Genomic DNA, 26,134 nt, shown 5'->3' with positions numbered 1-26,134 from the left:
TGTTTAAATTGTACTACTGTATTTGCCTCTACCACCTCTGATGGGAGGCTATTCCACTCAACCACTTATTCCACTCTTCCTCAAATTTCCCCTGAATATTCCTCCCTCTAGTTTCAGTGCATGTCCTCATGTTCTGCTGCTCCTCTTCCTGTGAAGAATGTATCCCACCTGTGCCTTGTTAAAACCCTTGATATATTTGAAAGTTTCTATCATGTCCCCCCTTTTCGTTCTCTGCTCTAAAGTATACATATTAAGATCTTTTAGTCTTTCCTGGTACGTTTTGTGATGTAGGCCATGCACCATTTTAGTTGCCCTTCTTTGTACAGTCTCTAATGTATTTTTATCCTTCTGGAGGTATGGCTTTCAGAACTGAACACAGTACTCTAGATGAGGTCGTACCAATGAGTTAAATCTTGATTTGTTCATGGAACTGATGAGATTATCACTTGTGAATAACTACTTTTTGTTCAATGGCCAATTCTATCGCCAAAAGTCCGGGTGCGCAATGGGGAGCTGTGTAACACCCTCATTAGCGAACATTTACATGATCCGGGAAGAACAACTAATGTTCTACAACAATCAAGAACACAGAAAACGGATTTGATTAATGGAGGACATTAATGCACGGGACTCACCCATCAAATTGACCTAAAATACTCACAGGTCGAGATCGATTACTTGGAATGTGACTGTGTTCATAAAGGAAGGGCAACTCTGCACGAAAATATACCATAAGCCTATAGATAAAAACACACTGTTGAAGGCCAACAGTTTCCATCCCCGGGCCTTGAAGAGAGCCTTACCAAAGTCCCAGATGCTGAGAGCAGCAAGAATCACCAGTGACAAAGCTGCACTACCGGAATTCGAGGAGAGAGGTTACCAGAGGAAATCCCTCCAACAACAAGAGTAGGTCCTCAAAATTGACAGAGATGGACTACTTCATCCAAGGCCACAAAGTCCAAAGGACTTTAAAGAAGATGTAATGCCGTTTGCGACCCGTTTTGACATTGCAAGTGCTGTGCTACCACGGGCAACCAGGGCATTATGGCCTATTGTCAAAATGGACGGGGGTCTGCCATGCTTCAGCAAGAAAAGACCCATGCTATGCTACACTCGCGGCAGGAGTGTAAAATATATCATAGCACATAATGACATCACAGGCTTCATGGCAGGCCCTAGCCCCAACACTCATTTGCTGACCCGGGCACCGGGGTGTTACAAATGTAGTAAAAGCCTAAAATATACCACTTGCAAGAACATGCTAGTAGGCACTACATTCACACACCCAACAGAGGTAAAATAAAACACACTAACTTGTCTATCCACGCATGTGGTGTAAGTAATAGTAAGCCCATGCAACCTACTTTATGTAGGTAAGACATTGAGGACAGTAAGGGAACGAACGGCTCTCTACAGGTCGGCCATACACCAGGCATTACAGGGCAAGGGTAACAACCAACCGTTGGCTAAACACTTTTCCATCCAAAAACACAAACTCATGGACCTCAAACATATAATAGATCACGTCCCTCCGCAGAGGTGATCAGGACGATAAACTTCTGAAGCTAGGGGCCAATTAGATACACGGGCTCAAGGCGGATAAACCGCACGGCCTTAATGATAGGCTGTCCCTTTCAATATTTTTTATAGAGAGGTCAAGTGAGGAATACCCTCTAAGCATTCCACAGCATACCCAAAAGATTCCATCTAGACTCAGGATCCAATTACCCCTAGGGTTCTATGTTTACAGCACACATAACTAACGTGAGAATCTTGTGCTTAATACCCATAGCACCCCCAGGTACAGAAAATTCCTAGGCATGTGTAATCCCATCAAACGTCCTGCACTGTGTTGTGCTGTAAGCACAACCCCCACCTTTGGATGTCGGGCGATCATACCCCCCTCATGGAGTCTGTTTCTGACTGTTTGAGTAGACACATTCACATTTGTGGCCTGCTGGAGGCCATTTTGCAGGGCTCTAGCAGTGCTCCTCCTGTTCCTCTTTGCACAAAGGCGGAGGTAGTGGTCCTGCTGCTGGGTTGTTGCCCTCCTACGGCCTCCACCACATCTCCTGATGTACTGGCCTGTCTTTTGGTAGCGCCTTCATCCTCTGGACACTACGTGACAGACACAGCAAACCTTCTTGCCACAGCTCGCATTGTTGTGCCATCCTGGATGAGCTGCACTACCTGAGCCACTTGTGTGGGTTTGTAGACTCCGTCTCATGCTACCAAGAGTGAAAGCACCACCAGCTTTCAAAAGTGACCAAAACATCAGCCAAAAAGCATAGGAGCTAAGATGTGGTCTGATTGACAATCAGTGTTGGTTCCTAAGTGGACAGTTTAAGTCTCTAAGGGAGAATGGTCCGGCACTTCGCTCAGTGCACTGTGTGCGCTCCGGTGCCAGCAGCCAGTATTGGATAATGGCTGTGTGGGGTTTGCTGCGGCACAGACGGAGTCAAGTCAGCTTTGCAAAAATATTCAATTTAATGTGTAACAACACATGTCTCTGTGCCCGACGTTTCAGGGTCCCGTGTGCCCCGTTTTCAAGGAGAGAGATAAAGTGACACCCGTAGGTGCTTACCTTAAGTAGAAGAGGAGAAAACCCTCCACCATACGGCTGCTCCGAACGCTTTCTGGGAAGGGCGGGTCTGGGGGGAGTTGCGTCTGTGCCGCAGCAAACCCCACACAGCCAATATATATATATATATATATATATATATACACACACACACACACATATACACACACACACACATATACATACATACATACATACATACACGTACGTACGTGCAACAGCCAAAACCAAATTAGCATTTTTAGCGCTATTTCACTGGATATCATTGCTACAGAACTCTCACTCTTGTCAGGAAACTGAGCACCGCTGAGGAGTGTCTGCTGCTGTATAATGGAGCTCACAGCATGCAAGGAGAAGCAGGGAGCAAGAAATTTGCACCCAGAGAGCTGGTTCCCCGCTCTGAGTAAGCTCTGCCCCTTACAATGGCGCAGGTGCTATTACTAATATTTAGATTGGCGATGGTGCTATTGCTAGCAAAACTTACTAACACATACCCTGGGAGGCCAGCGGCAGTGTAAAGAACCCAGAGGAAAACGTTAACGGCAGCTCTCGAGGACTGGAGTTGGCGACCCCTGCTATGAATTGCGGATATTTAAGGATGAATTGCGGACACTAAGGGCGGAAGCCCATAAACAAACCTGGACTGAAGTAAGGGCGGAAGTAGGAAGCGTGCGCGCTTTGGGTGATCGGCGGTCCAGCCGGGATCCACAGCGCAAGCGCAATCACTCTAGAGAAACCTGGCCAAACAGGAACTTTGTTATACATCACCAGGCGGACACCTTTTTGAACGGACTCACTTGGGAAAGGTAACCATAGTAACCATAATACTTCCGGTATAACGTACAGGACGGAAATGAGGACTCGTGAAACGGGTACTTAAACCCACACTGGACACAGCACACAAGTCATCCAGGAGCCTTGACAAAGACCAGACGCTGGTCGAAACGCGTTGGCGTGACCCTGATGGGAGAAAAGACTGCCGATTACATTACCAAGGGATTGCTTCCAGATACAGGCTGCCCGGGCTGCTACTCTGTTTGACAATCTCTATCTGAACTGTTTTTAACCATTCAGTTCCACCATCTCTGGTAAAAGTTTTCTGGCTGTTTTATTTCACCATCAGAGACATTCTCTATGTTTTGTGTGCAACATTTGTTTGTATTTCTCATGAATTTTATATAGATGTGGATTTGCTTTTAAAAGTGTTTTAAAAATCATATGTGTCCTTAAAAATGGTATAATGCTATGACCATATCCTTCTTCCACATATGGATACAACCTCATTCTAACTCCTGAGGAAAAATCTCCCTGAAACAATAGAAAAAGGGGAAGTATATACTTTATTGAATCGCTGGTGAGGGGTACTCTGCCTGCCTTTTTCTTGTTTAAAGAATCCAGTATGATCGGGGCGCCGCGCAATGAACCGGGGTATCCCACTGAGGGGACCCCGGGTAACACTCACCACAGATGGGACAGTTCAGTACCTTGTAAGGCCTGCAACTGTACACTTCCCCTTGCTTCCCACGAAGCAGGGAGCTGTTAAGTCCAAACAGGCTCCCCAAAATAATAAATAAAATAAATGAAGAAAAACGCTCTCTGGAGCTTCCATGAAGTGCAGCCTCTCTGAGGGCACATTTTTTCTAAACTGGCTTGTGGGAGGGGGATGTGCCAGTACACCCACTATGAAGAAAGTGTCAGTCTCCTGTCGAGGACCTCTTCTTCCCCAATGTATTGAGATCCCAGTATCCCATATGGACAATAGAGAAATGCAGTATATTGAAAATAATGTATTAACCTCTTCAGCGGTATGCCTACAAATTTCTGGGGCTGAGTTGCGCTGCAGGAGTGGGCATACCACTGATTAATAGGTGTGGACCAGTGGTGCCTCCACCATCTGCGAGCACACCCCCTTTGTCGCTTAACTCCCTGCCCCTCAATCCCAGCAATCATATGCCAGGCCGCCGGGGCTCCACTGCCGCTACACCACCCCCCCCCCCCCCCCACCGTCATTCACAGCAGCCCTGCTCGGACAAGTTCGGGGTCCTCTCAGGAGCGCTAGGGAATTCGGGCGCCAGAACACGAACGCCCAAGTACATAGATGTCCTAGCGCACCCAAGCTCCCCAAGTGGCTGAGAACAGCCAAAACCAGCAACAGCCCCAGGGGAGCAGGTTGGGTATTTCTGGGGCAGGAAAAACCTGCCCTGGTAGGTTTGTTCTGCCCCAGGAAAACCCATTACTCAAGGGGTTAATCAAGACCCGAGTAAAAGAAAGATACTTTTAAGCACAATTTGTATAATATATGGTCATATAAGCAACAGTATTACAATGTATCGGATACAACTCCATTTATAGGAAGCAGCTTAATCCTGAAAATTCATTTAACCCTTTTGGAGACAAGCTATCCAATTTGTGAATCCACAAACATTCTAACTGCAACAGTTTTTTGGTTGTATTCCTGCCTCGTTTAAAGGCTGGGACATGATCTATGATTATTGATCTGATACTGGCAACAGAATAGCCAGCCTGCACACAATTTCGGGCCACAGGGTGGTCGCTGCCGGAAGAAACCAAAGTGGCATGAATAGTCGAGTAATGGTTCACCATATGCTCTTTAAACATTGTAGTTGTTTTGCCTACATACACATAGCCACAAGGGCAATTTAAAGTATAAACATATCTTGAAGAACAGGTTAAAGCAAACCTAATCATGAATTTTATGCCTGTGTATGGATGGTGAAAACAATCATGTCAGTAACTAGATGCATGTCGTACAAAGAACAAGCAGCATGTTTAGAATAAAAAATAAGACAGGTGCTGGCGATTAACCTAAGGAATTCTTTTATTAGCCCTCTCTAGCTCAACCCTGGGCACCAACATTTGTTCATTGTTCTCTTTCAATACCTTCTTCTCAATGATTTGCCGGTCCTTCTCTGTAACCAAATTTTTTCACCATTTCATTAAGGCTCAACCTTAGATAGATCACTAGTAATATGCCTTACTCTCAACATTTGAGAATAAGGCAGCCCATGTTTCAATGAAGGTGGATGAAAGCCGATTGCAAGATGGAATTACAAAATGTCAGTGTTGATAACACCATCAGCTAACAAATTTTTTTACATCTAAAATGCACTATTAGTACTGATGGTGTAGGTGAAAAATCACACCATCTGACTCATTATGAGAGTCCAAGTGGTCTTTCAGGGCTTCTTGACTGCCAGTCCAAAGGAACAGCAATTCATCAATAAATCTTACTTACACAGATGGAGCGTCTCTTCTTCAGGCAGGGGGTGGCAAAACTTGCCAACCCCGCCAGCTCCTGCCAGGGGGCGCACGCACGAGACGCTAGCGCACCCCATGGCGACGGAGCTCCTCCCGGGTCCCCACCGCCGCTTCCCCCCACCACCCCTAACCCTGCCCGTCTCCCTTTATCGGAGACAGGCAGGGTCCCGTCGCCCAGCCGCAAAAGACTGCGATGCACGCGCGTCCCAGTTTAATGGAGTCCCTGTCCGCTGGCGCTCACCAGAGGGGGCGTTCTGATGGGTGCCGAGCAAGGACGCTCCATCTGTATAAATGGGTTATCAGTAATCAAATGTACCACTTTCACAATACCGGGCTCATGCATGATGCATGTTTACGAGCTGACTATGTCAGCACTACAGAGAATTTTACTGGTACACAAGGTGTTCACAGATTGTAACTTCTGAATCAAAAACACTGATCAGCTGGTAAAGTGATCCCAAAGCAGAGAGGATGGGTCTGTCAGGAGGATCAACCAATCGTTTGTGGACCTTTGAAAGTGTATAAAAGAGGGGAACAATGGAGAAATCCACATTAAGGGCAAGCTGTATCTCAGTGGAAAATTGCTAGGAATAAGCTGCTGCATTTAATACATTGTCCAACTCTTTTTTTTAATATTGCAGGATCATAATCTAGCAACTCGTATACATTACAGTCATTCAACTGACTATAGCATTCCTACACATAAGTGTCAGTATTTTGCAATACCAGTGCTCCCTCCTTATCAGCATTTTCGATAATTACATCAGTACATTTATACTTAAATCATGCAATGCTTGCCTTCCTAAAGCCGATAAATTGGGGTAGGGGGATATCCATTTTAGAAGCTGTGGATCCCACTTATACCCCTTTCACACTCGCAAAAATATCCCGGGTTTGAGGCACATGAACGCAGATCAACCCGGAATCAAGCACAGTGTGAAAGGGTCTACAAAGAATATCCCGGGATGAGAATATCCCAGGTCCTGACCTGGGTAGATTCCGGGATCAACACGGGATGCTCAAAAACCCGGTGAAAGGGGTATTACTACATTAGATGTCAAAAAGTCTTAATAGTAGTACTTGTAGACGAAGGGTCAAAGATTGATCTGTATTTGTCACAATTGTAAAGAACTAGGTAGAAACCAAAAAACTCTTTCAACATAAAGGTTCTATTAAACTTGAAATCATCCAATTTCCATTGGAATGAATTATGTCGTACCATGGGTAAAAAAAAACAAAAGGGTAGTTTAGAAAGGATTCTATGGTCTAATGTGGTCAGTGGATTATTGGAAAGGTTAAAAGAGTCTGTACAAGCGTGGAGGATGCTTGGATCTTCTGCCCCCTCTGGTTTTTGCAGGATAAAAATAAAGGGTACTTGTGTATTATCATGTATTATCACGGCGCTCCCATTTCCATCGCATGGCATTGTACAACCAAAAAAATTGCGTCGCATCGCATGCGATGTGATTATACCCGATTTTACATTGTACACCCACCCTGATGGGTACTGACAATGTTAAATCCCCGCCATTGTTAACGCCACCCCACTATCAACGCCAACCCGAAGCGTGGCGAGCGTAGCGAGCCCACGAGGGGCGGCAGTATGCGTCCTTCGACCTTTTCATACTGCCACTATCCACGTTGGCGCGGAGTTGAATTCATATAGTGTGGCGAGCGCAGCGAGCCCGAAGCGTGGCGAGCCCCGCGAGTGGACGCGCATTACTTCACAAGTATTATGCATCCGCTCGCCACACTATAGAAAGTCAACTCCACACCGACGTGGATAGTGGGGGTATGAAAAGGTCGGAGGACGCGTACCGCTGCGCTCGCCACGCTTCGGGTTGGCGTTAATAGTGGGGTGGCATTAACAATGGGGGGGCATTTAACATTGTAATTACCGATCAGGGTGGGGATACAATTAAAAATCGGATCTGGGCGTCGCATCGCATGCCATTATAATGGCATGCGATGCGACACGATATTAAAATTGTACACTCTTCCCGGGAAAAGCCTCAAATTGGGTCCATCGCATGCCATGGCATACCATAGCATACCTTAATTAGTGGTATGCGATGCAACGGGCGCCGTGATACTACACAAGTACCAAATAAAGTACATTTTTACATCTTTATTATTATTATCATCCTTATTATTTTTCTTCATTTTTCCTTTATTATTTTTTCATTACATCATATATGTATCTATATTGAAGTAAAGTGTGTGAAACATATCACCATTGATATTTTTCATTTATCACCCCTGACATGACCACATACATCTCAAGATTAGAACATAGCGCAATCCACACAACTTTGTCATTCATCACTTGCATGAATACTAATATAAGATAGAGCGCAGTCCAACCATTATATTTACTTATGATTATTACTCCGGGGTGGTCACAGTTGGTACAGCAGCTAACCAAGTAGCCCACAATCCATTATGGGTTTTATAAAGTTTGGGGTCACGTAGATATTTTCTTATTTTTTGAAGTAAAGCACTGTTTTTCTCAATGAAGAACATTAAAATAATCAGACATACACTCTATACATTGTTAATGTGGTAAATGACTATACTACAGGTGGAGCCCGCTTTATCTTTGGCCGGCGCTCGCCAGACCCCTTGCGCTGGTGAGCGCCGGCGACAGAGCCTGGGATGCGTGTGTCTCACACGCACGCGCGTCCCAGTCTCTTGGGTCCCTGCCCGTCTCCGCTTCAGGGAGACTGGCAGGGTTAGGGAGGCGCTCGGGGTGGCGAGGGCGACGTCGGGGACCGGAGGCAGTCTCCGTTGCCCAGATCTCAACTCTATTGAGCTATTGAACGTATGATATGCAATAAGTGCACATCATGCCAACCCAAATTTGGAAGTTGCTTCAGAAAGCATGGGGTGAAATTTCTTTAGATTGCCTCTACAAATTAACAGCTTTTATGCCAAAGGTCTGCAATGCTGTAATTGCTGCAAAAGGAGCATTCTTTGACAAAAGCAAAGTTTAAAGGACAAAATTATTATTTAAAAAAAAAAAAAACCATTATTTCTAACCTTGCCAATTAGGGGTATTCAATGCTGCAGCGAGCGGCCGGCGAGACCCGCGGCTGCTGCAGAAAACTCGCAGTTTTTAGCCGCGGGTCTCGCTGCTTCTGGAGCCGCATCCGCCAATTCCCCCTCGCTCAAAAAACGGAGCGGGGGGGAATTGGCGGATGCGGAGGCTGTGTTGAATGCTGTCAGGGTGAGTGGTGACAGCGAGCAGGAAGCCCTGCTCGCTGTCACCACTCGCAAACAGCATTGAATACCTGCCAATGTCTTGACCATATGTTGTATTCATTTTGCAACACATTTGATAAATAAAAGTCAGTTTTCGGGTAAAACACAAAATTGTCTGGGTGATCCCAAACTTTTGAATGGTAATTCTATAGATTTGTAAAGCACAATGAAATATGCTGCGCTATATAAGAAACTAAATATGGACAGACAGACAATGTGAGTGGCACTCGCAGGGCTTAGTAAAGAAATACTACAGACTCGGGGATCTTAAGCAACGTTTCAGTCTTTAATGACCATCCTCAGGCTCAACATGTTACACAAAAACACTTACCCGGGTTGCTCAGGTTTGGTTGTGCAATTAGGATGACTTGAAGTTTATCTTTCTCTTGTTTTAAGCTTGACAGCTCTTCCAATAGATCCAGGAGGTGGCTGCCTAGTGTCATTTGTGTTGCTGGAGTTTAATCCCCAGACTTCTCAGAGCAGCAATCTTTTTTTTTCAATGTTTTTTGGAGGGCAATGCCTTTTTTTTTGGTATTTTTGGAAGTTTGTAAATTTTTTGGGTAGATGCAAGCACTTAGGGGGTTATTTTGGTTCACTCTCTGACAAAATCCTTCTTAGATGGACAAAACCATGTGCACTGCAGGGGGGCAGATGTAAAATGCGCAGAGAGAATTAGATTTGGGTGAGTTATTTTGTTTCTGTGCAGGAAAAATACGGACTGCTTTATTTTTACACTGCAATATAGATCTCACTTTGAAGTAAAACCCCACCCAAATCTAATTCTCTCTGCACAAGTTACATTTGCCCCACCTGCAGTGCACATGGTTTTGTCCATCTAAGAAGGATTTTGTCAGAGTGAACCAAAATAACCTCCTTATTTAGGCATCCCAGACCATTTGTCATCCGTCTGTGATATTTCCATAGAAATCCATTTAGTGAAACACACTCCCCAGGTCAACGATCTGACCGGCATACACCTACTTGACATCGGACCGAGGTCCTTTGTAATATTTTGAAATGTATAAGGTCGACACGGCTAAAGTCGAAGGGGTATGAAGGTTGGCAATGAGTTTTTCAAAAAAATTTTGAGCTGACAGCCAATATTTTATACCCTACCATTCACTACAGTGAGATGGGAGAATAAAAGCATGGCAAGCGCATTACACTTTGACGGTGTCATGTCAATATTCGGGACAAAAAAAACCTTGAGAAACTTATGTCGACCTTTTGACTGTTGATATTTCCATTGTTAACGTAATACTTGTGTTGACCTTACAACCCTGTCAACCTATTTTAGGTATTGACCTAAGCCCTGTCGACCTTCATTGGTCGACCCAATGACCCGTACCCAATAGCTATGTGGTAGTATCAAGCATACAAAGTATCATGAAAATCTGAGTCAGTGGGTGTCATGCCTGAGTGAATGACCTTATATACTTTTTTCTAAACCAAAGGAAACATTTCCTGTATAACTAAAAAGCATACAACTACTAAACAATTCTAGTTAACATTCAGGTGTAGCTTTGATTCTGTTTCATTGGAAAATATTTCAGTTATAGAAGAGTATAAGACTACTGTGAGTTCTAAAGGCCCCAATACACTAGTCTAATTTAGGCAAATTTCATCTGTATCTGACTTATCAGGCACAATTTGACATCCCATTGGGTCCAATACGTGGTGTCGGACACATCGGACCGGAGTCCGAGGTCAGACCTGCATGCACTCACATCGTATGTGAAAGGGATTGCATGCTATCCTGCCAATCGGGAAGGTCCAGGAGCAGCTGAAGGAGGATCGGATGGCCATTCACTGCTGTGGGACACTGTAGTAGTGTATGTACACCTTTAGTTCACAAAACTTGTGGACCATTTATCACTTAAAATTTACGGCTAAATCCCGAAGGTTAGCTGCAAATATTAAGTATCACCTGAATGTATCAGGAGGGATCGCAGCAGGAACCTCCGATCCCTCCTGCACTGTCGCCAGCCACATTCCTCATAGATAACTGTGGGGGATGCGAAGCTAGCTGCCTGATGTATCTACATCGGGCAGCATTGGGTTCCATGGCTACCAGCATACTTAGATGGCATTAGCCCATTGTAGCCTAGGGGCTACAGACCGCACTGCCGTTGGGACAGTGTGGTCAGCAGGGGGTGGTCAGTCTTGACCGCGTATGCGTAGATCCACTGGCACTCGGCTGAGTGCATCGCAGGGGGTGCCAGATAAGTCCCGACAGTCGGGATAACGACTGTTAAAACCACGACAATTGGAGTCCCGACGGGGTAGAGACTAGATCCCCTTCAGTTTTGATTTCAGGATGTGATGTTCAGTGAGAGCGGAAGTTGTTATATGCCCCAACAATTTTTTTTATTTTATATGTAATTCACATAGGTGTCGGTTAATTTGATTTATTTTAGCTTCATTGTACGCTCACACGCTTCGGGCAAGGTGGCTCTTTTCGCTCGCCAAAGATTTATATTCCCCCACCAGGTATACGTGGACCCAGAGCATGATGGGAAAATTGTCAAAACTGAAGGGGATCTAGACACTACTGTCCTGACGGCCACCGGCTATTCTACCTCGTGGTGGTCCACAAGCCCCATAAATAGAGAATAGAATAGGTGGCGAGCGCAGCGAGACTGCGAGGGGCTTCGTTGCACTCCCTCCGCTGTCCGAGTCGGGATCCCGATGTCGGGTTAATGACCTCTTAGGGTCTAGATCAGTGTTGGCAAATTCAGGTTTAGATGTATGAAGCAGTGAGAAGTGACCCAGAGGAGAAGTGGCCCGTGGCAACCAATCAGCACTGAAGTAACATCTTTAATTTGCATAATATAAAATTATACAGAGCAGCTGATTGGTTGCCATGGGGCCACGTCTCCTTTGGCTCAATTCTCCTCCCTAATCACTGCTTCAAACATCTACCCCTGTCCTCAGGGATCCCTAACCGTCTATAAAACATGCTGTGTAAAGCCAGGAAAGCAGCGTGCATCACCCAGTGTGTACGTGCATTTAGGGGTCCCTGAGAAATGAAGTTGGGAAACACTGGTCTGGGCAGAAGATGCTGGGACTTGCAGTGACCCTCCAGCTGAGGACGTACACACGACCTCCCTCTGTAGAATATGACGTGTACAAAGTAAGAGACTCACCTGTCAGAGAGCTCCAGCACCTCATGCACGTTCCCAGTGCACACCCGGATCTGGCCGGTGTACATATACTGAACAACGGCTTCAACCGTCTCCAGGTCCGGCCCGGGCTCCGAGCTCCATTTCATCTCCACACGGCCGGACCTGGATTCCTCGAACTGGCCGGACAGCAGCGGAGCGAAGTAATCAGTGGTGGCCGCCAGAACGGAGCGATGAGCCGCGAACTCCCGCCCTGCCCCTCCGAATACCAGCGTCATGTCACAAAACAAGCCCTGCTTCCGCTGCTCGTTCTGCCGCCAGGCCAGCTCAGAGCAGTGGCTCTCGCACAGGAAGACCTCGGCCTCCCCGTCTTCCAGAGCCCCGTCGCGCTGCTCCGAATCATCCTGTGACGGAGGCTGGGAAGACGACGAGGACGCCATGGCCACAGGCGACGCCATGTATATCCGCACTTTACGCGGGGGAGCCAACGCTAATGTTTCCCGGACATTGCAGGGAGACGTGCAGTTGAGCAGTACACTACACCTTTTGCAGCGTTCCCACGAGAAACAACGTCACCTCGTTTACGTACAAGCTGTCAACTACAGAGTTCTGTCGCTCCCTCTACTAGAGGCTAAACTTAAGCGTCCAGATATGTCTCCACTTCCTCTGTACGGCGTACTGAATTGGTCTCCATGTAAATTGCGACGCCAAATCAGCTCAGGATACAGAAATTGAGACGTTTGGAAGCTCATCTATACAGGGGCTGCAAGATATAAAAACTGGTTCACCTGCTGAGAATAATATGCTATAGGCCATGGCCCCTGGGAAGTGTCTAGATCAGAGGTAGCCTGACTTTTACAACTCGGGATCTACTTTTTGTACACCTACTTACCGGGGATCTACCAGCACCTGTGCAGTGGCGTAACTATAGCACCGCAGCCCCTGCGACCGCGGGGGGCGCTGTGCTGGCGCCGGGGGCTGCAGTGCTATAGTTACACCCCGCCTCCATCCCCCGCAGTCTTTACCTGTCTTCAGTACGCGCTGGTCCCGACTCCCTTCTTCTGCTATGAGGACCACCACAAAATGTCCGCCCCCATTTAGCAGACAGTTCTCTGAAACCAGCGTCATTTTGTGGTGGTCCTCATAGCAGAAGAAGGGAGCCGGGACCAGCGCGTACTGAACGCTTACCTCCCAACTGTCACGATTTTAGAGGGACAGTCCCGATTTTCGGGTCCTGTCCCGCTGTCCCACCCGCGGCAGGCATTGTCCCGCTGCGGGGGGTGGCAGTTGGGAGACCCCCCAATCTAGTAGAATAGACGCTGTGCGCATGCGCACAGCGTCTATTCTTGTATGAAAATGAGTGTCCCTATTTCTTCAGATCAAAAGTTGGGAGGTATGCTGAACGTAGGTAAGACTGCGGGGGATGGGGGGTTTGCATGGGCGGCGGGGTGGGGGTTGGTGCAGCGGGCACCGGGCGCACTCCCTTTAACGGCCTAATTACGCCACTGTACCTGTGTTACATATACCAGGGTTGCCGCCTCTTCAAGAATGTCCGTGAGTCTCCCGGAAGAGCACCACTTTCTCCTGCAGCTGCCGCTTTGCTTCCGCATCTGTGCTCACTGCGCATGCACTACGTCGCTGCCAACGTGATGACGCCGCGCCACCTGCTGCATACCCTCCAACTGTACCGATTTTGCCGGTACAGAACCGTTTTTTAACAGTACTGGCAAAATCATTTTGTACCGAATTATCGATTTGTAAAGTGTTTTCTCCGGTGCCCGGCTCTCCCCTCCCTGGTTCTGGTTACCAAGTGTCCCTTGCTGTGCCAGCGGGCATTGCATGACGTCATGACATCACTGCCGCACCCTGCGCACAGTCTGGCGCTCAGGGGACGGATGGGAGACATCTGTACTGCCCTGCCTCGCTGTCAGAGTGATTCAGACCAGACTGTCTCTGTGAGTCACTGGTGACAGTCTAGTGGTCACAAAGTATAAAAAATCCAGCCTGGCCATTTGTTCCACCTTTCTGCACACTGTGTGTGTGACTGTCTGACTGGTGGCTTTGTTTTTAAAAGTGGGCTGCTGGCATATTAAATCAGTATATTATATTTAATATACTTAAAAAAAAAAAAGAAGTATAAATAATGCTGATTTAATATGCCAGCAGCCACTAAGCCAACATGTGAGACAGTCTAAGTCACAGTGACAAGACCCAGGGTCGCCAACCCATCGCTCGCCGGGTGCTCAGTGGTTAGTAGCTCGGCCACTTGACGGTAGGGACCTCCTGGCGCCAGGAGGTCAGATAGTGACCGCCTGCTGCTCCGCCGTTGCAAAGCGTTTAATCGTTTGGCAGCAGGAGGTCACTTGCCGTCCCCAGCAGTTGAAATTGCACCTTCTTCCTCCCTCATGCCTCATGTCATTTGCCGTCGCCGCTGCTGCTTCTAATCATCTCCCTGGATCTGGTAAACTTTTTTTCATTTTAAAATTATGTGACTCCAGCCTGCATGACTCATTAAACATGCCACACACATGATGCCCATTATACATATGCCCCACACCTTGATGCTCATTAATAAGGAGCATCAAGGTGTCGGGCATATGTATAATGGGCATCATATGTGTGGCATATGTTTAATGGAGCATCACGCTGTGGGGCGTTTGTATAATGGAGCTTCACGTTGTGGGGCATATGTATAATGGGCATCATGTGTGTGGCATATGTATAATGACTCATTAAACATATGCCACACACATGATGCCCATTATACATATGCCCCACACCTTGATGCTCATTAATAAGGAGCATCAAGGTGTCGGGCATATGTATAATGGGCATCATATGTGTGGCATATGTTTAATTGGGCATCACGCTGTGGGGCGTTTGTATAATGGAGCTTCACGTTGTGGGGCATATGTATAATGGGCATCATGTGTGTGGCATATGTATAATGACTCATTAAACATATGCCACACACATGATGCCCATTATACATATGCCCCACAATGTGAAGCTCCATTATTCAAATGCACCACACCTTGATGCTCAGTAATAAGGAGCATCAAGGTGTGGGGCATATGTATCATGGGCATCATGTGTGTATCATATGTTTAATGGAGCATCACGCTGTGGGGCATTTGTATAATTGAGCTTCACGGTGTGTGGCATATGTATAATGGGCATCACAATGTGTGGCATATGTATAATTGGCATCACAATGTGTGGCATATGTATAATGGAGCATCACGTTGTGGGGCATATGTATAATGGGCATCATGTTTGGGGCATATGTATAATGAAGCATCACTGTGTGTGGCATATGTATAATGGGCATCATGGTGTGTGGCATATGTATAATGGGTATCACGGTGTGTGCCATATGTATAATGGGCATCATGTGTGTGGTATATGTTTAATGGAGCATCAAGGTGTGGGGCATATACTGTCTCGGGCCACAAGAATAATGTGGGGAAAAAACCTCCCCATTACACATTCGGAAAGGTGACGTGACCACGCCCACTTTGCCAATGACCACGCCCACTTTGCCAATGACCACGCCCCCTTCCTAAATGTGTACTGATTTCTGCCCCTCAAATGTTGGAGGGTATGCTGCTGGCCAACAGTACCTTCAGCTACAAGGTTGCCGGGACTTGTAGTCCAACTCCTCCGTGTCCTGCGCTGCCCACTGCCGGCAGATAGAGAGCTTGGCAAGTCGGCAGCAAAGATACGTGCATGCTGAGAAATGTAGTGGGCATCTTGCTGGAGAGGCCACATCATACATGGACTGTGTTCCCCACTGCCCCCGTGTCTGGTGTCAGAGATATGGAGTGACCAGTGACAGGTAATGGCTGAGGCAGAGGGGACAGGGAGCTCTTCTGTATTATTGCTCCTATTACATACTGTTGGTATGGGGCCTGGCAGCTGTGGTGGGGAAGGCACAGTGCTACTGGCATTGCCTCACCCACTCCCAGTTTCCCTCTATCTCCTACCTTAGTACAGGCCTACCGGGATGCTACCGAAAATCGGGTACCCCTCCCGGCCCCCCGGGAAAGTGGGCAATCCTCCCGCATTGTCCATGCAGCCCCGCAACCCCCCTTTTTTGTGCCCGAAATACCGTTTTTCGCGGCGAGGTGGGGCTAAAATTATGTGAATCGCGTGGACCTGCGAATTGCGGTGTTTGCCTGCTGTGGTGGCAGGGTTTGATGACATCCGCCGCTCCATGCCATACTACTATCGGGTCTCCTCTCTGGGAGAAGCAGAGTAAATGTCGGCAACTATGCCTTAGTACAGGGGTTCCCAAACTTTTTTTGAATCACGGCACCCCAAAGCATCAGAATTTTTTTCGCGGCACCCCTAGGCTAAAGGTTTCTGATTGAGAAAGTCAGAAACAAATATTAAGTTAAATAAATTGTATTTATATCTCATCCTTAGAATCTGTTATATGGTAATGGACAACATTTTTATTTTGTTTGTCCATAATTTGACTATTGTATTAGACATAAATAACTTGAACTGGTCCTGGACCATCAACCCAGGACACCCCTACAAGTCCCCCAAGGCACTCCAGAGTCTCACGGCACACAGTTTGGGAACCACTGCCTTAGTATTTAGCACATCAGCTCACACAATGAGCATGTTCCCTTGTATGCCATGCCCATGGGTGCCCTGTGCTTCTGCAGGGTTTTGGGCATGGGTCTTCAAACTGTGGCCCTCCAGATGTTGTGAAACTACAAATCCCATCATGCCTTGCTACAGTTTTGCTATAAGGGAGTGGCAAGGCATGCTGGGATTTGTAGCTTCACAACATCTGGAGGGCCACAGTTTGTAGACCCATGGTTTGGGGAATGCCTGCCTGAAACCTCTGGATTTAAAAAAAACATTCATCCTTTCCAGCAAGCTGTCCCTGTGCAGCACCATTCATTTGTGTAATATTCAGCCTTTCATTTGCTCAGTTTGTAGTGGTTGCTTGGTGCTCTTAGACCTCACCATGTATACTATCTGCAGATCATTGCACTGTGCCCCAGTTTTCACTATGTATGCTATCTGCAGAGCATTGCACTGTGCCCCAGTTCTCCTCCCTATGGGGGTTATTCTGGTTCGTACGTTATTAACGTACGCCGGCGGTTCTGTTTTTTTTTTGTTCTGCGCATGCGTGGCAACTTCACAATGCTCACGGACGGGTCTTTCTGTGCGAAAAAAACCTGTCCGCAAGAGTACGGTCATTGTGGGTGGCATAGGGGCGTGTTGAGGGGAGCGGCCGAAATAATGAGGGAAACGGGGCATAAACATGGGCGTGTGCACAAAAAATGTACGGTGCTACAACCGCTCGATCGGCGAAAGCACCGTGCATTTCGGACAGAAAACAGGCGGCCGCCAACAATAGCTCCAGACCACCCCTACAGATACCGTATGAGAGCGGACGCCTGGGTCTGCTAATTAACGCTGATTACTACTCAAACTCAGACACCTGAATGTATTAAACAATGCTGCAGCCTATTAAGTCTAAACCATTATTTCACTACCTGCAAGCCACACACAGCCCTCAAACACATTGGAAGCATATCTTTCTACACTTCTCTACATGTAAAGGTTGGTTTCATTTTAGCTAAGATTAATGTTAAGACCTGTTTACATATGTCAAGGTAGTTAGTTTATAACCATTTACACACATTCAGTAAGTGTTTTCATATACTTTAAACGGGAAGCGGTCATCTATTAGAATGAACTTAGGTCTACAGTCATTAGGTCGACCCCACTAGGTCGACTGGCAGGAAGGTCGACCTGACTTAAGGTCGACATGGGCCAAGGTCGACATGACTTAAGGTCGAATTTGCATAAAGGTCGACATGAGGAAGGTCGACTGATCATAAGGTCGACATGGGGTTTTTCACTGTTTTTTGAGCCAATATGTGCCGACAGGCGGTATTTCTTGCCCTATCATCCACTAGGGCTGTGGCGAGCGAAGCGAGCCACCGTGCCCGAAGCATTGCGAGCGAAGCGAGCGATGCGAGGGTCCGATTCTCATTGCCAACTGTGTCCATGTCGACTGTGTCAACATTCGGATCAAAAAACAGTGAAAAACCCATGTCGACCTTATGACCAGTCGACCTTCCTCATGTTGACCTTTATGCAAATTCGACCTTAAGTCATGTCGACCTTGGCCCATGTCGACCTTAAATCAGGTCGACCTTCCTGCCAGTCGACTTAATGGGGTCGACCTAATGACTGTAGACCTAAGTTCATTCTGACAGATGTACCGATTCCCTTTAAACAGCAGGACACTTAATCTACACAAGTCGACAGTGGCGGATTCAGGGGGGGGGGCACCCGGGCACGTGCCCCCCCTGTCAATCATTTTGTAGATGAGGACCAGAGCTTTCCAACGAGCCCAGCCCCATGTCTCTAGCCCCCCGGGAACCGGAGATATCGCCTGGCAAAGCTGTAACATTTTTTCCCCATAGGATAATATGGGACCCGTCAATTCCGACCCCCACCCGGTTCCGACGGCTGCCAGTTCCCCCCCTGCATCACAGGAGCTTGTGGTTGATGTCATTCAATTTCAAATCGTTGGGCCTTCAATACAATACCAGGATGGTCCATATCGGTCAATCGGTTCCAGAGATATAGCGTGTAAATCAATTTTTTATTTTTGAAATGTAATTTCATGGCTGTTCATGTTCTTTGAGGGCAGATTACTCTGGAACCAAACGTTCCAGTTTCACTGGACCAAAATCATTCAAAGCCCACTCAAAAGTTCTTCAATATGATACTTGTCTCATGTAAATGGGTCAGTTAGTTCCGAAGATATAGCCGGTTAAATGAGATAACTGGTTAAAGGGGGGGAGAGGTGGTTTTCTCTCCCCCTCACACCAGAAAATGCAGGGACTAGGCTGGTGTAAAAGGGGCCAACCTGGGAATGCATTTTCTGGTGTGAAATGGGTATTATTTCAAATAGCTGGGACCTGCAGTGCTTGGAATACAGCCAGGCTCTGCCACTGTCAGTGGCTATCACTTCTGCCTGGCGGCAGCTGTCCCCCATTTACCACGAGCATGTATTCACCGTTGGCAATGAGCATGTAATCCCACATGGCAACGAGCATGGAACCTCTGGCAATGAGCATGGAACCCTTGGCAATGAGCATGTAGATAAGCAGCACTTACTGTATGTAGCATAAATTTTAATAGGTATTATGGTGTTTGGCATAATATATAATGGACATCATGCCGTGTAACTTAACGTGCAATGGACATTATGGTGTAAATGTTTAATGCGCGCCTTTGGTGGACAATGTCCCTGTTTATGAAGCGTATTGTGAATTTTTTTCTTAATCTGTGTGGCATTATGTGAATTTTGTCTCAATCCGTGTGGCATTATGTGAATTTTGGCTCAATCCGTGTGGCATTATGTGAATTTTGGCTCAATCCATTTGGCATTACAGTATGTGAATTTTGGCTCAATCCGTGTAGCATTATGTGAATTTTGGCTCAATCCGTGTAGCATTATGTGAATTTTGACACAATCCATGTGACATTATGTGAATTTTGGCTCAATCCATTTGGCATTATGTGAATTTTGGCTCAATCCGTGTGTTATTATGTGAATTTTGACACAATCCATGTGGCATTGTTTGAATTTTGGCTCATTCCATTTGGCATCATGTGTAAGGGGCAAGTATAATGGGGTCTAGTATTTTGTTGCATAATGTGTAGAAGTTGTATATGGTGTTGTACACTACACTCAAGGACATGCCCCCTGTTGAGTGGCCACACCCCCTTTTCCAGAGCGCGCCTTCGGCGCGCGCACAACTACATCCTTCACTTTTGTCACCATGGTGGGCCTGCGTACTTTAAATGCCAGGGCCTATTTTAATCCCATTGCCACCCTCTCCCTGCCACTCTCTTAGCATGTACACTGGCACCACTAACACTGGCCCTCCCCCACCTAAACCCTCTTTTATCATGGTGCCCCCCCTGTCATTTTATCCTGGATCCGCCCCTGCAAGTCGACATGTGTCAACCTTTTCACTCTTATACAAACATAGTTTTAGGGTTATGATAAAAATATGTTTCAGCAATGTCCTAAGGCCCTGGCCACTAGTTTGCACACAATCTTTGTATTGTAGCCAAAATACATAACTTAACCACTTTCATATCTGCTATGAATTGGATGTAGCACACTCTGGATGTAAGATGTTACCAATCACATTATTGCAATCACATCTCTCTAACAAAGGATCCTAACATCTGCTTATGACACAGATAACTCATATTTTAACAAATATGTTATCATGTTTGCACACAAACAATTGTATCATGCTTGGTCGACTCACACATCTTTAACATACCTGTACCAAGACCTGACTGTTTTTTTTGTGGAGGACACATATGCATTCCTACACAAATGTCACTTTGGCCCCTTGTTTGCCTACCTCACCCACTCCATGACGAAATCATTGTTCTGGCCCGGATTTTAAATACTAATGTAGGAATTAACTCACCTGCACAGAAACTGCTTTCTCACCTATCAAGTTGCTCTGCACATGTGCTGACACAAACAAATTAACAGGTAAATGGTGGATATGAACATGTGCATGGCCATGGAGAGGGTTATACATGGCAAACTTGAACAACACTTCACAAAATGCACCAAAAGACCAAGGTCAGTAAGTACACATAATTGTATTATTTGGTTTACACAAGAAATTACACATACAACACGTGGTTTTTAATTGTGAAAAATAATTTATTTGCTGTTAAGCATCACAGCTTTTGTAAAAATTTAATTATATAAATAATAACATAAATAATATAATTACAAAAATAATCTGCCAGAACAAGAAGTTGCATATCTACAAACATGTGTTACCCAGCAACTGCAATGGTGAAATAAATGTGGTCACCAGAACACGACCTGCAACACCCAGGGAGAATACTAAGCACGATACACACCAGCAAAAATGAACCCTGCATTTCAAGAGGTCAAATTAAACAGATTACTGCCCTTGGCACGAGAATGGATAGATTTTGAACTCAGGAAGTGGATCCCCAGTGCAAATGAAAACATTTGGGGTCCAAACACAGAGGAAGCGACTCAGGTGTCATTATTTTGGCCCTTTTTTCCCCTTCTTGGATGGGGCCTTGGGGACAGGGGCCTTGGGGACCAAAGACTTGCGCCGTCTTTGGCCAGTGGACACAGGAGGGTCAGCAGATGTGGAAGGTTGTGGAGCAGCTTGGGGTGGGGCAGCAGATGGGGTGTCGTCCCTTTGGGACCTGGCGGTGGTGACCAGCTCCGCCAGAATGTCATTGAGGTGGCTGAGTTGTTGTGCAATGCTTTGCATGCCAGCCGCCAGAATGTCATTCTGGCGGTTGAAGGCCTCAAACTGCTGCCTGTTTGTGTCCTTCCAATCCGCCAGGAACTCCACAAACTGCTGCTGACGGGCTGCAGCCTCCACCCCTTGCTGCTCGATCCTATCCAGCATCTCGACCCACCTGGCATCCCATGTGGCCTGTGGCTGGGGGGCTCGTGTTGGTGGGGGCTGGTCCACTTGCTCCACTTGTGGCTCTGAAGGGGAAGATGCTGCCGGTTCCTCAGGGGTAACTGCTGGGTCTAGGAGAAATATTTAAAACAATGTCACCATCACATACACAAAAAAATTCTCTTACCACAAACAATGCATTACTGTAAATTACCGTCAAAAGCAGCAGCAAAGACCTCCACCGGGAGCTCACTATCCATATTGGATACCCCCCTGACCTCGGCCACATCAACCACATCCAACGCCTCCAGCTCCAGGGGGGTATATTCCAAACTAGTTGGTATAGGCCCCCTCCCGGTGGACATGCTGTGTTTGTACCGGGCAGTCATCGTCCTCTTTAGTACAGTTTTGAAGTCTGTCCACCTACAAAATTAAAAAAAAAAAACATCACGAGATATGTGCACCACTAAGCTACTGATCATCATTACTATGTTACATTTCCTACTGTGGGTGATGTTTTCTTTTCTGCCTACGTTTGCCACACACAGATTTATGTAACCATTATGAGGCATTACAGTGTCTCATATCACTCATTAGGCCGCAAAATGCACATACATATCTCACTATGCTGAAATGACAGCAGCCATGGCCAAAGTGTTATCCTCCAGCTGTTGTGAAACTACACATCCCACCATAGCTTGCCAGTGTTGATATTATGGAGTAATTAAACTATGGGAAGGCATGCTGGGTTGTGTAGTTTCTCAACAGCTACATGTGCACAGTTTGGACATCCTTGTTTCATTAGCATCATATGGAACATGTTACTACAACTCTTTTTCAAAAACACACTTGCTGTTGTCTCATCACATACTTCACATGAGCAGAACTGTGCCCATAACCTTACATCACACCAATGGTGCATGTTTCATATATAAATGTTGGTTATTAGACATGGTTGTGTTCACATGTGTCATTGAAGAAGTGTAGCACTATCTACAAACACACCTTTCTATTATTCACAAAACATACATGTAACATATGTACACACATATTTCATTATCAGGGGGAGAAACACACTTGCCTTTTCTTCACCGACACCAAATCTCTTTCCACTCTTGACACCTGGTTCACTTCCTCTGTGATCTTCTCCCAAAACTTTAGCCTTGCACTGGCAACCGGCCTCCTGGGAGCTATTTCTATCCATTCTCGTGCTCGGGGCACTAAAACTCTCAATTCTGCCTCTTGAAATCCAGGGTTTCTCTTTTTGGTGGTGGTATCCTGCTCAGTACTCGGCCTAGATGTTGCAGGTTGATTTCTGGTGGCCCCAGTCTCCTTACCATGCAGCTGCTGGGTCACACATGTTGGCAGAGATGCAACCTCTTGTTCTGGCTGGTTGATTGGCCCTTGTTGAGCTGGTGCAGTTGTAACAGTGCCTGTTAGTGAGGGGCCCCCTTGCTCTTGGGCCCTCCTTCTCCGCTCCTGTTCCCTCTGTCTTTCAAGGAGGGATTCAGCTCTTGCTCTCTATAGGGCGTCCTCAGCTGCGGAATCATCTGAGCTTGACATATTTGCAGCAAATATGGGCTGCATCTGACTGGATATTTATATGGTAAACTCCCGCTTTGAACAAGGGGCGTATATTTTTCACCGCAATGTAGTAGCTAATTCCCGCCAAAAATTCCCGCCGATAATTACCGCGTAAATTGCGCAGGTCTCAATGCACCTGAGCATTCACCTGTACGTGAACATACACAGGTTGTTGACCATTGTGTTCTACATGGTTAAATGTGTGCACATGTCATTCCAATGATCCGTGTTTTCAGGTGGTCTCTGTTGGAGTACGTGTATGCTTTCTTAAACAAATTTTATAACATACCAACGTTACATTGCTTTCCTTTCATTTGTTATGTGTATTAATTTTTCATACACCAACATGTTGTATGTGCGTTGTTATAGGCGTATGTATTAGTACATGGTTGCGTGTATAATTTTTCGTACACTGTATATACAGTACGTGTCTACCTACATTGAATGCATAATGTATGTTCTGGTGTGCATATCGGAATGGGCCGATACATATTGTTAATGTAAGATGGATTAATAAAGTTAACAATAAAAAAACTAGGTTTTAGACCAATCAGCAACCACCAAAAGTTATATATGTACCTGCAATTAATAACTGCGCCATTGCCAATATGTCTTTGACACGGGCTGCCCCATTTTCAAGGGAGGAACTGATGGCCCTAGTCTATGTTCTGGACCGTCACCTGGGGGCCAGGGGCCCTTATGTCTCCAATATGGAGAAGCGTCGGGCGTATAACGCTGCCAGGCGCTTAATTTACGCCAGGACCCACGTTCAGAGAAGCCTGGCAGGTGGAGAGGCGCTGGTCGGACTTGCGCCGCCGGCAGCCAGTGCTTCTATGCACACTTCGGCGGCATATTAGCTGATGAAGTATATATTTATTCTCAAATATGTATGCGTTTTTTTGCAATGGTTTCAGGAATTACTTTTAAAATGTGCATGAGTATGTGGGTGTATAGGGGTGTATGTGGGTGTGTAGGGGTGTATATGGATAAGTTCTGATTTTGTGTGTAGCAGATCTTAAAATTATCACTAACATTTTTAAAACAAAATGTAAATGTATCATTTATATTTATATGACCATGACTAATGTAATTTTTTCTTTCACTCCTTTTCATGAAACGCAACCTTCAATATCGATACCATCAACATCAACATTTCAGCACTCGCAAGGGCATGCATGAGTGCCAGAGAGGAAGCCCAGCTGCAGGAGGCCCAGCTGCAGGAGGAGGATTTGGTGGAGACCACCTTGGGGCCTGCTGGTACCCACACCATCTCCCCCTCCACTTCCACCAGCCAATCTCCCACCCCCAGCCACTCACCCACCCCCAGCCAGGCATCTGCCCCCAGCCATCACCCACCCCCAGCCAGGCATCTGCCCCCAGCCACTCACCCACCCCCAGCCACTCACCCGCCCCCAGCCAGGCATCTGCCCCCAGCCACTCACCCACCCCCAGCCAGGCATGTGCCCCCAGCCAGTCACCTGCTACTGGACACCCATCCAGTGAAGAACAGGATGGCAGAAGTAGCCGTAAGTAAACAATGTGCCAAATGTTTACATACACATTTATACACATAAACAATCACAACACCCACATATGTGTATCCAACATCATCATTAGTTGCAACATATCAATGCAGTGAGAGCCATAGCTGTGGCCTGTCCTCCTCCAGGAACAAAGGTCCTCTTGGTGTATTTTCAGAGTGTGCCCACGCCTCACCCCTTGAATAATTGACATAACAGTACATCCAATTACATATCATACAGTAGTGTTGTAAAAGTTATGTGGGACCAGGTGTTGTGTACAGATGGAGTTTGTCCCATCCTTGTAGGGGATGGCGCTGGCGACGCCAGCCGCCATATCGATGGCGAGAAGGGGACGGGCCCTTCCGACGGCGCTTTCATCCGCTCCCCCGGGTACCCGCCGGCTTGTCGGCGGTAACCCGGGGTTCAATGTAGTTGAAAAATGTGTGTCCTTCACACTTAACTCACAACTTCTTATTATGTAAAAATACAACACAGATTTGGGTATATTATATATTAATTATAATGTTTTTTTTTCCCTTCACTACAGACACTGGACAGCACCAGGATGAGGTAGCCCAGATATTGAGGGAAATCTACCTCACCCTATTATATTTGGAGATTCTCTTTGGCCAACTGGAGGTCCTCGTTTAAATTTTGTTTTCATTTTAATATTATTGTTATAAAAAAATAAGTTTATGTACAGTTAGAAGTTTTCTGTGTTGTTAATCAGAAATATGTTAGAGGGTTTGTAAGGGCAGGTACATACAGATGTGTAATGTCACTTATATTTGTAATTTGAGGTGAGGTGTAACGATTGATGTGTGAATGTGTATGTTTTTGAGTTAAATAACACATAGTGAAAATGCATGAATGTTTAATGTTGTTAGATTAAAACATCACACATAACATCAGGGTAGGTATACATGTTTAAAATTCTGATCAAAATAATTATGGACATAATTTAGTACATACACACAAACACCAACATAACTTTATTTAAAAGTAACAGCAATGTGGGGACACATAGATAGTGATTAAAACATTAGAACATAATAAATATACATGTAAGGAGGGGTAAAATGTATTTTTATTAGATAATAAGGTAGACAATTGAGGTAATAGAAAACAATAATTGATTAACAATTAGAATAATTCATTTAATTAGCTTAATCATAGTTGAAAGGCTAGATTAGCAGGGTCATATATGTGAAGGATATGCCAGCGTGCACGGACGTACGCTCACTCTCACAATCGGTGACATACGCTGAGTTTTCCATTGAAAACATGCAAGACCCGTCCGTGCAAGGTGGC

The 26,134-nt window shown here is 46.0% G+C and overlaps 1 protein-coding gene and 1 long non-coding RNA gene across 2 annotated transcripts in view; one reads left to right on the top strand and one right to left on the bottom strand.

Moving 5' to 3' along the window:
* The window catches only part of KLHL11 (kelch like family member 11), a 36,098-nt gene extending 23,231 nt beyond the window's left edge, over positions 1–12,867 (bottom strand). The window contains exon 1 of the mRNA XM_083147024.1: positions 12,268–12,867. Coding sequence (XP_083003150.1) covers positions 12,268–12,701 — 434 coding nt within the window. The 5' untranslated portion in view covers positions 12,702–12,867. The remainder of the gene's footprint in view (positions 1–12,267) is intronic.
* LOC146008097 (uncharacterized) lies at positions 12,297–25,907 on the top strand. Its single transcript, XR_014444459.1, has 3 exons — positions 12,297–13,086; positions 24,459–24,826; positions 25,371–25,907. It is a non-coding gene; the product is annotated as an uncharacterized LOC146008097 (long non-coding RNA).
* The last annotated feature ends 227 nt before the right edge of the window (positions 25,908–26,134 follow it).

Source organism: Crinia signifera, chromosome 6 (assembly GCF_055691185.1).
Source record: "Crinia signifera chromosome 6, ASM5569118v1, whole genome shotgun sequence".
NCBI classification, from domain to species: Eukaryota; Metazoa; Chordata; class Amphibia; order Anura; family Myobatrachidae; genus Crinia; species Crinia signifera.
The sequence above is the reverse complement of the archived record's forward strand: the minus strand, read 5'-3'. Positions and strand labels throughout refer to the sequence as shown.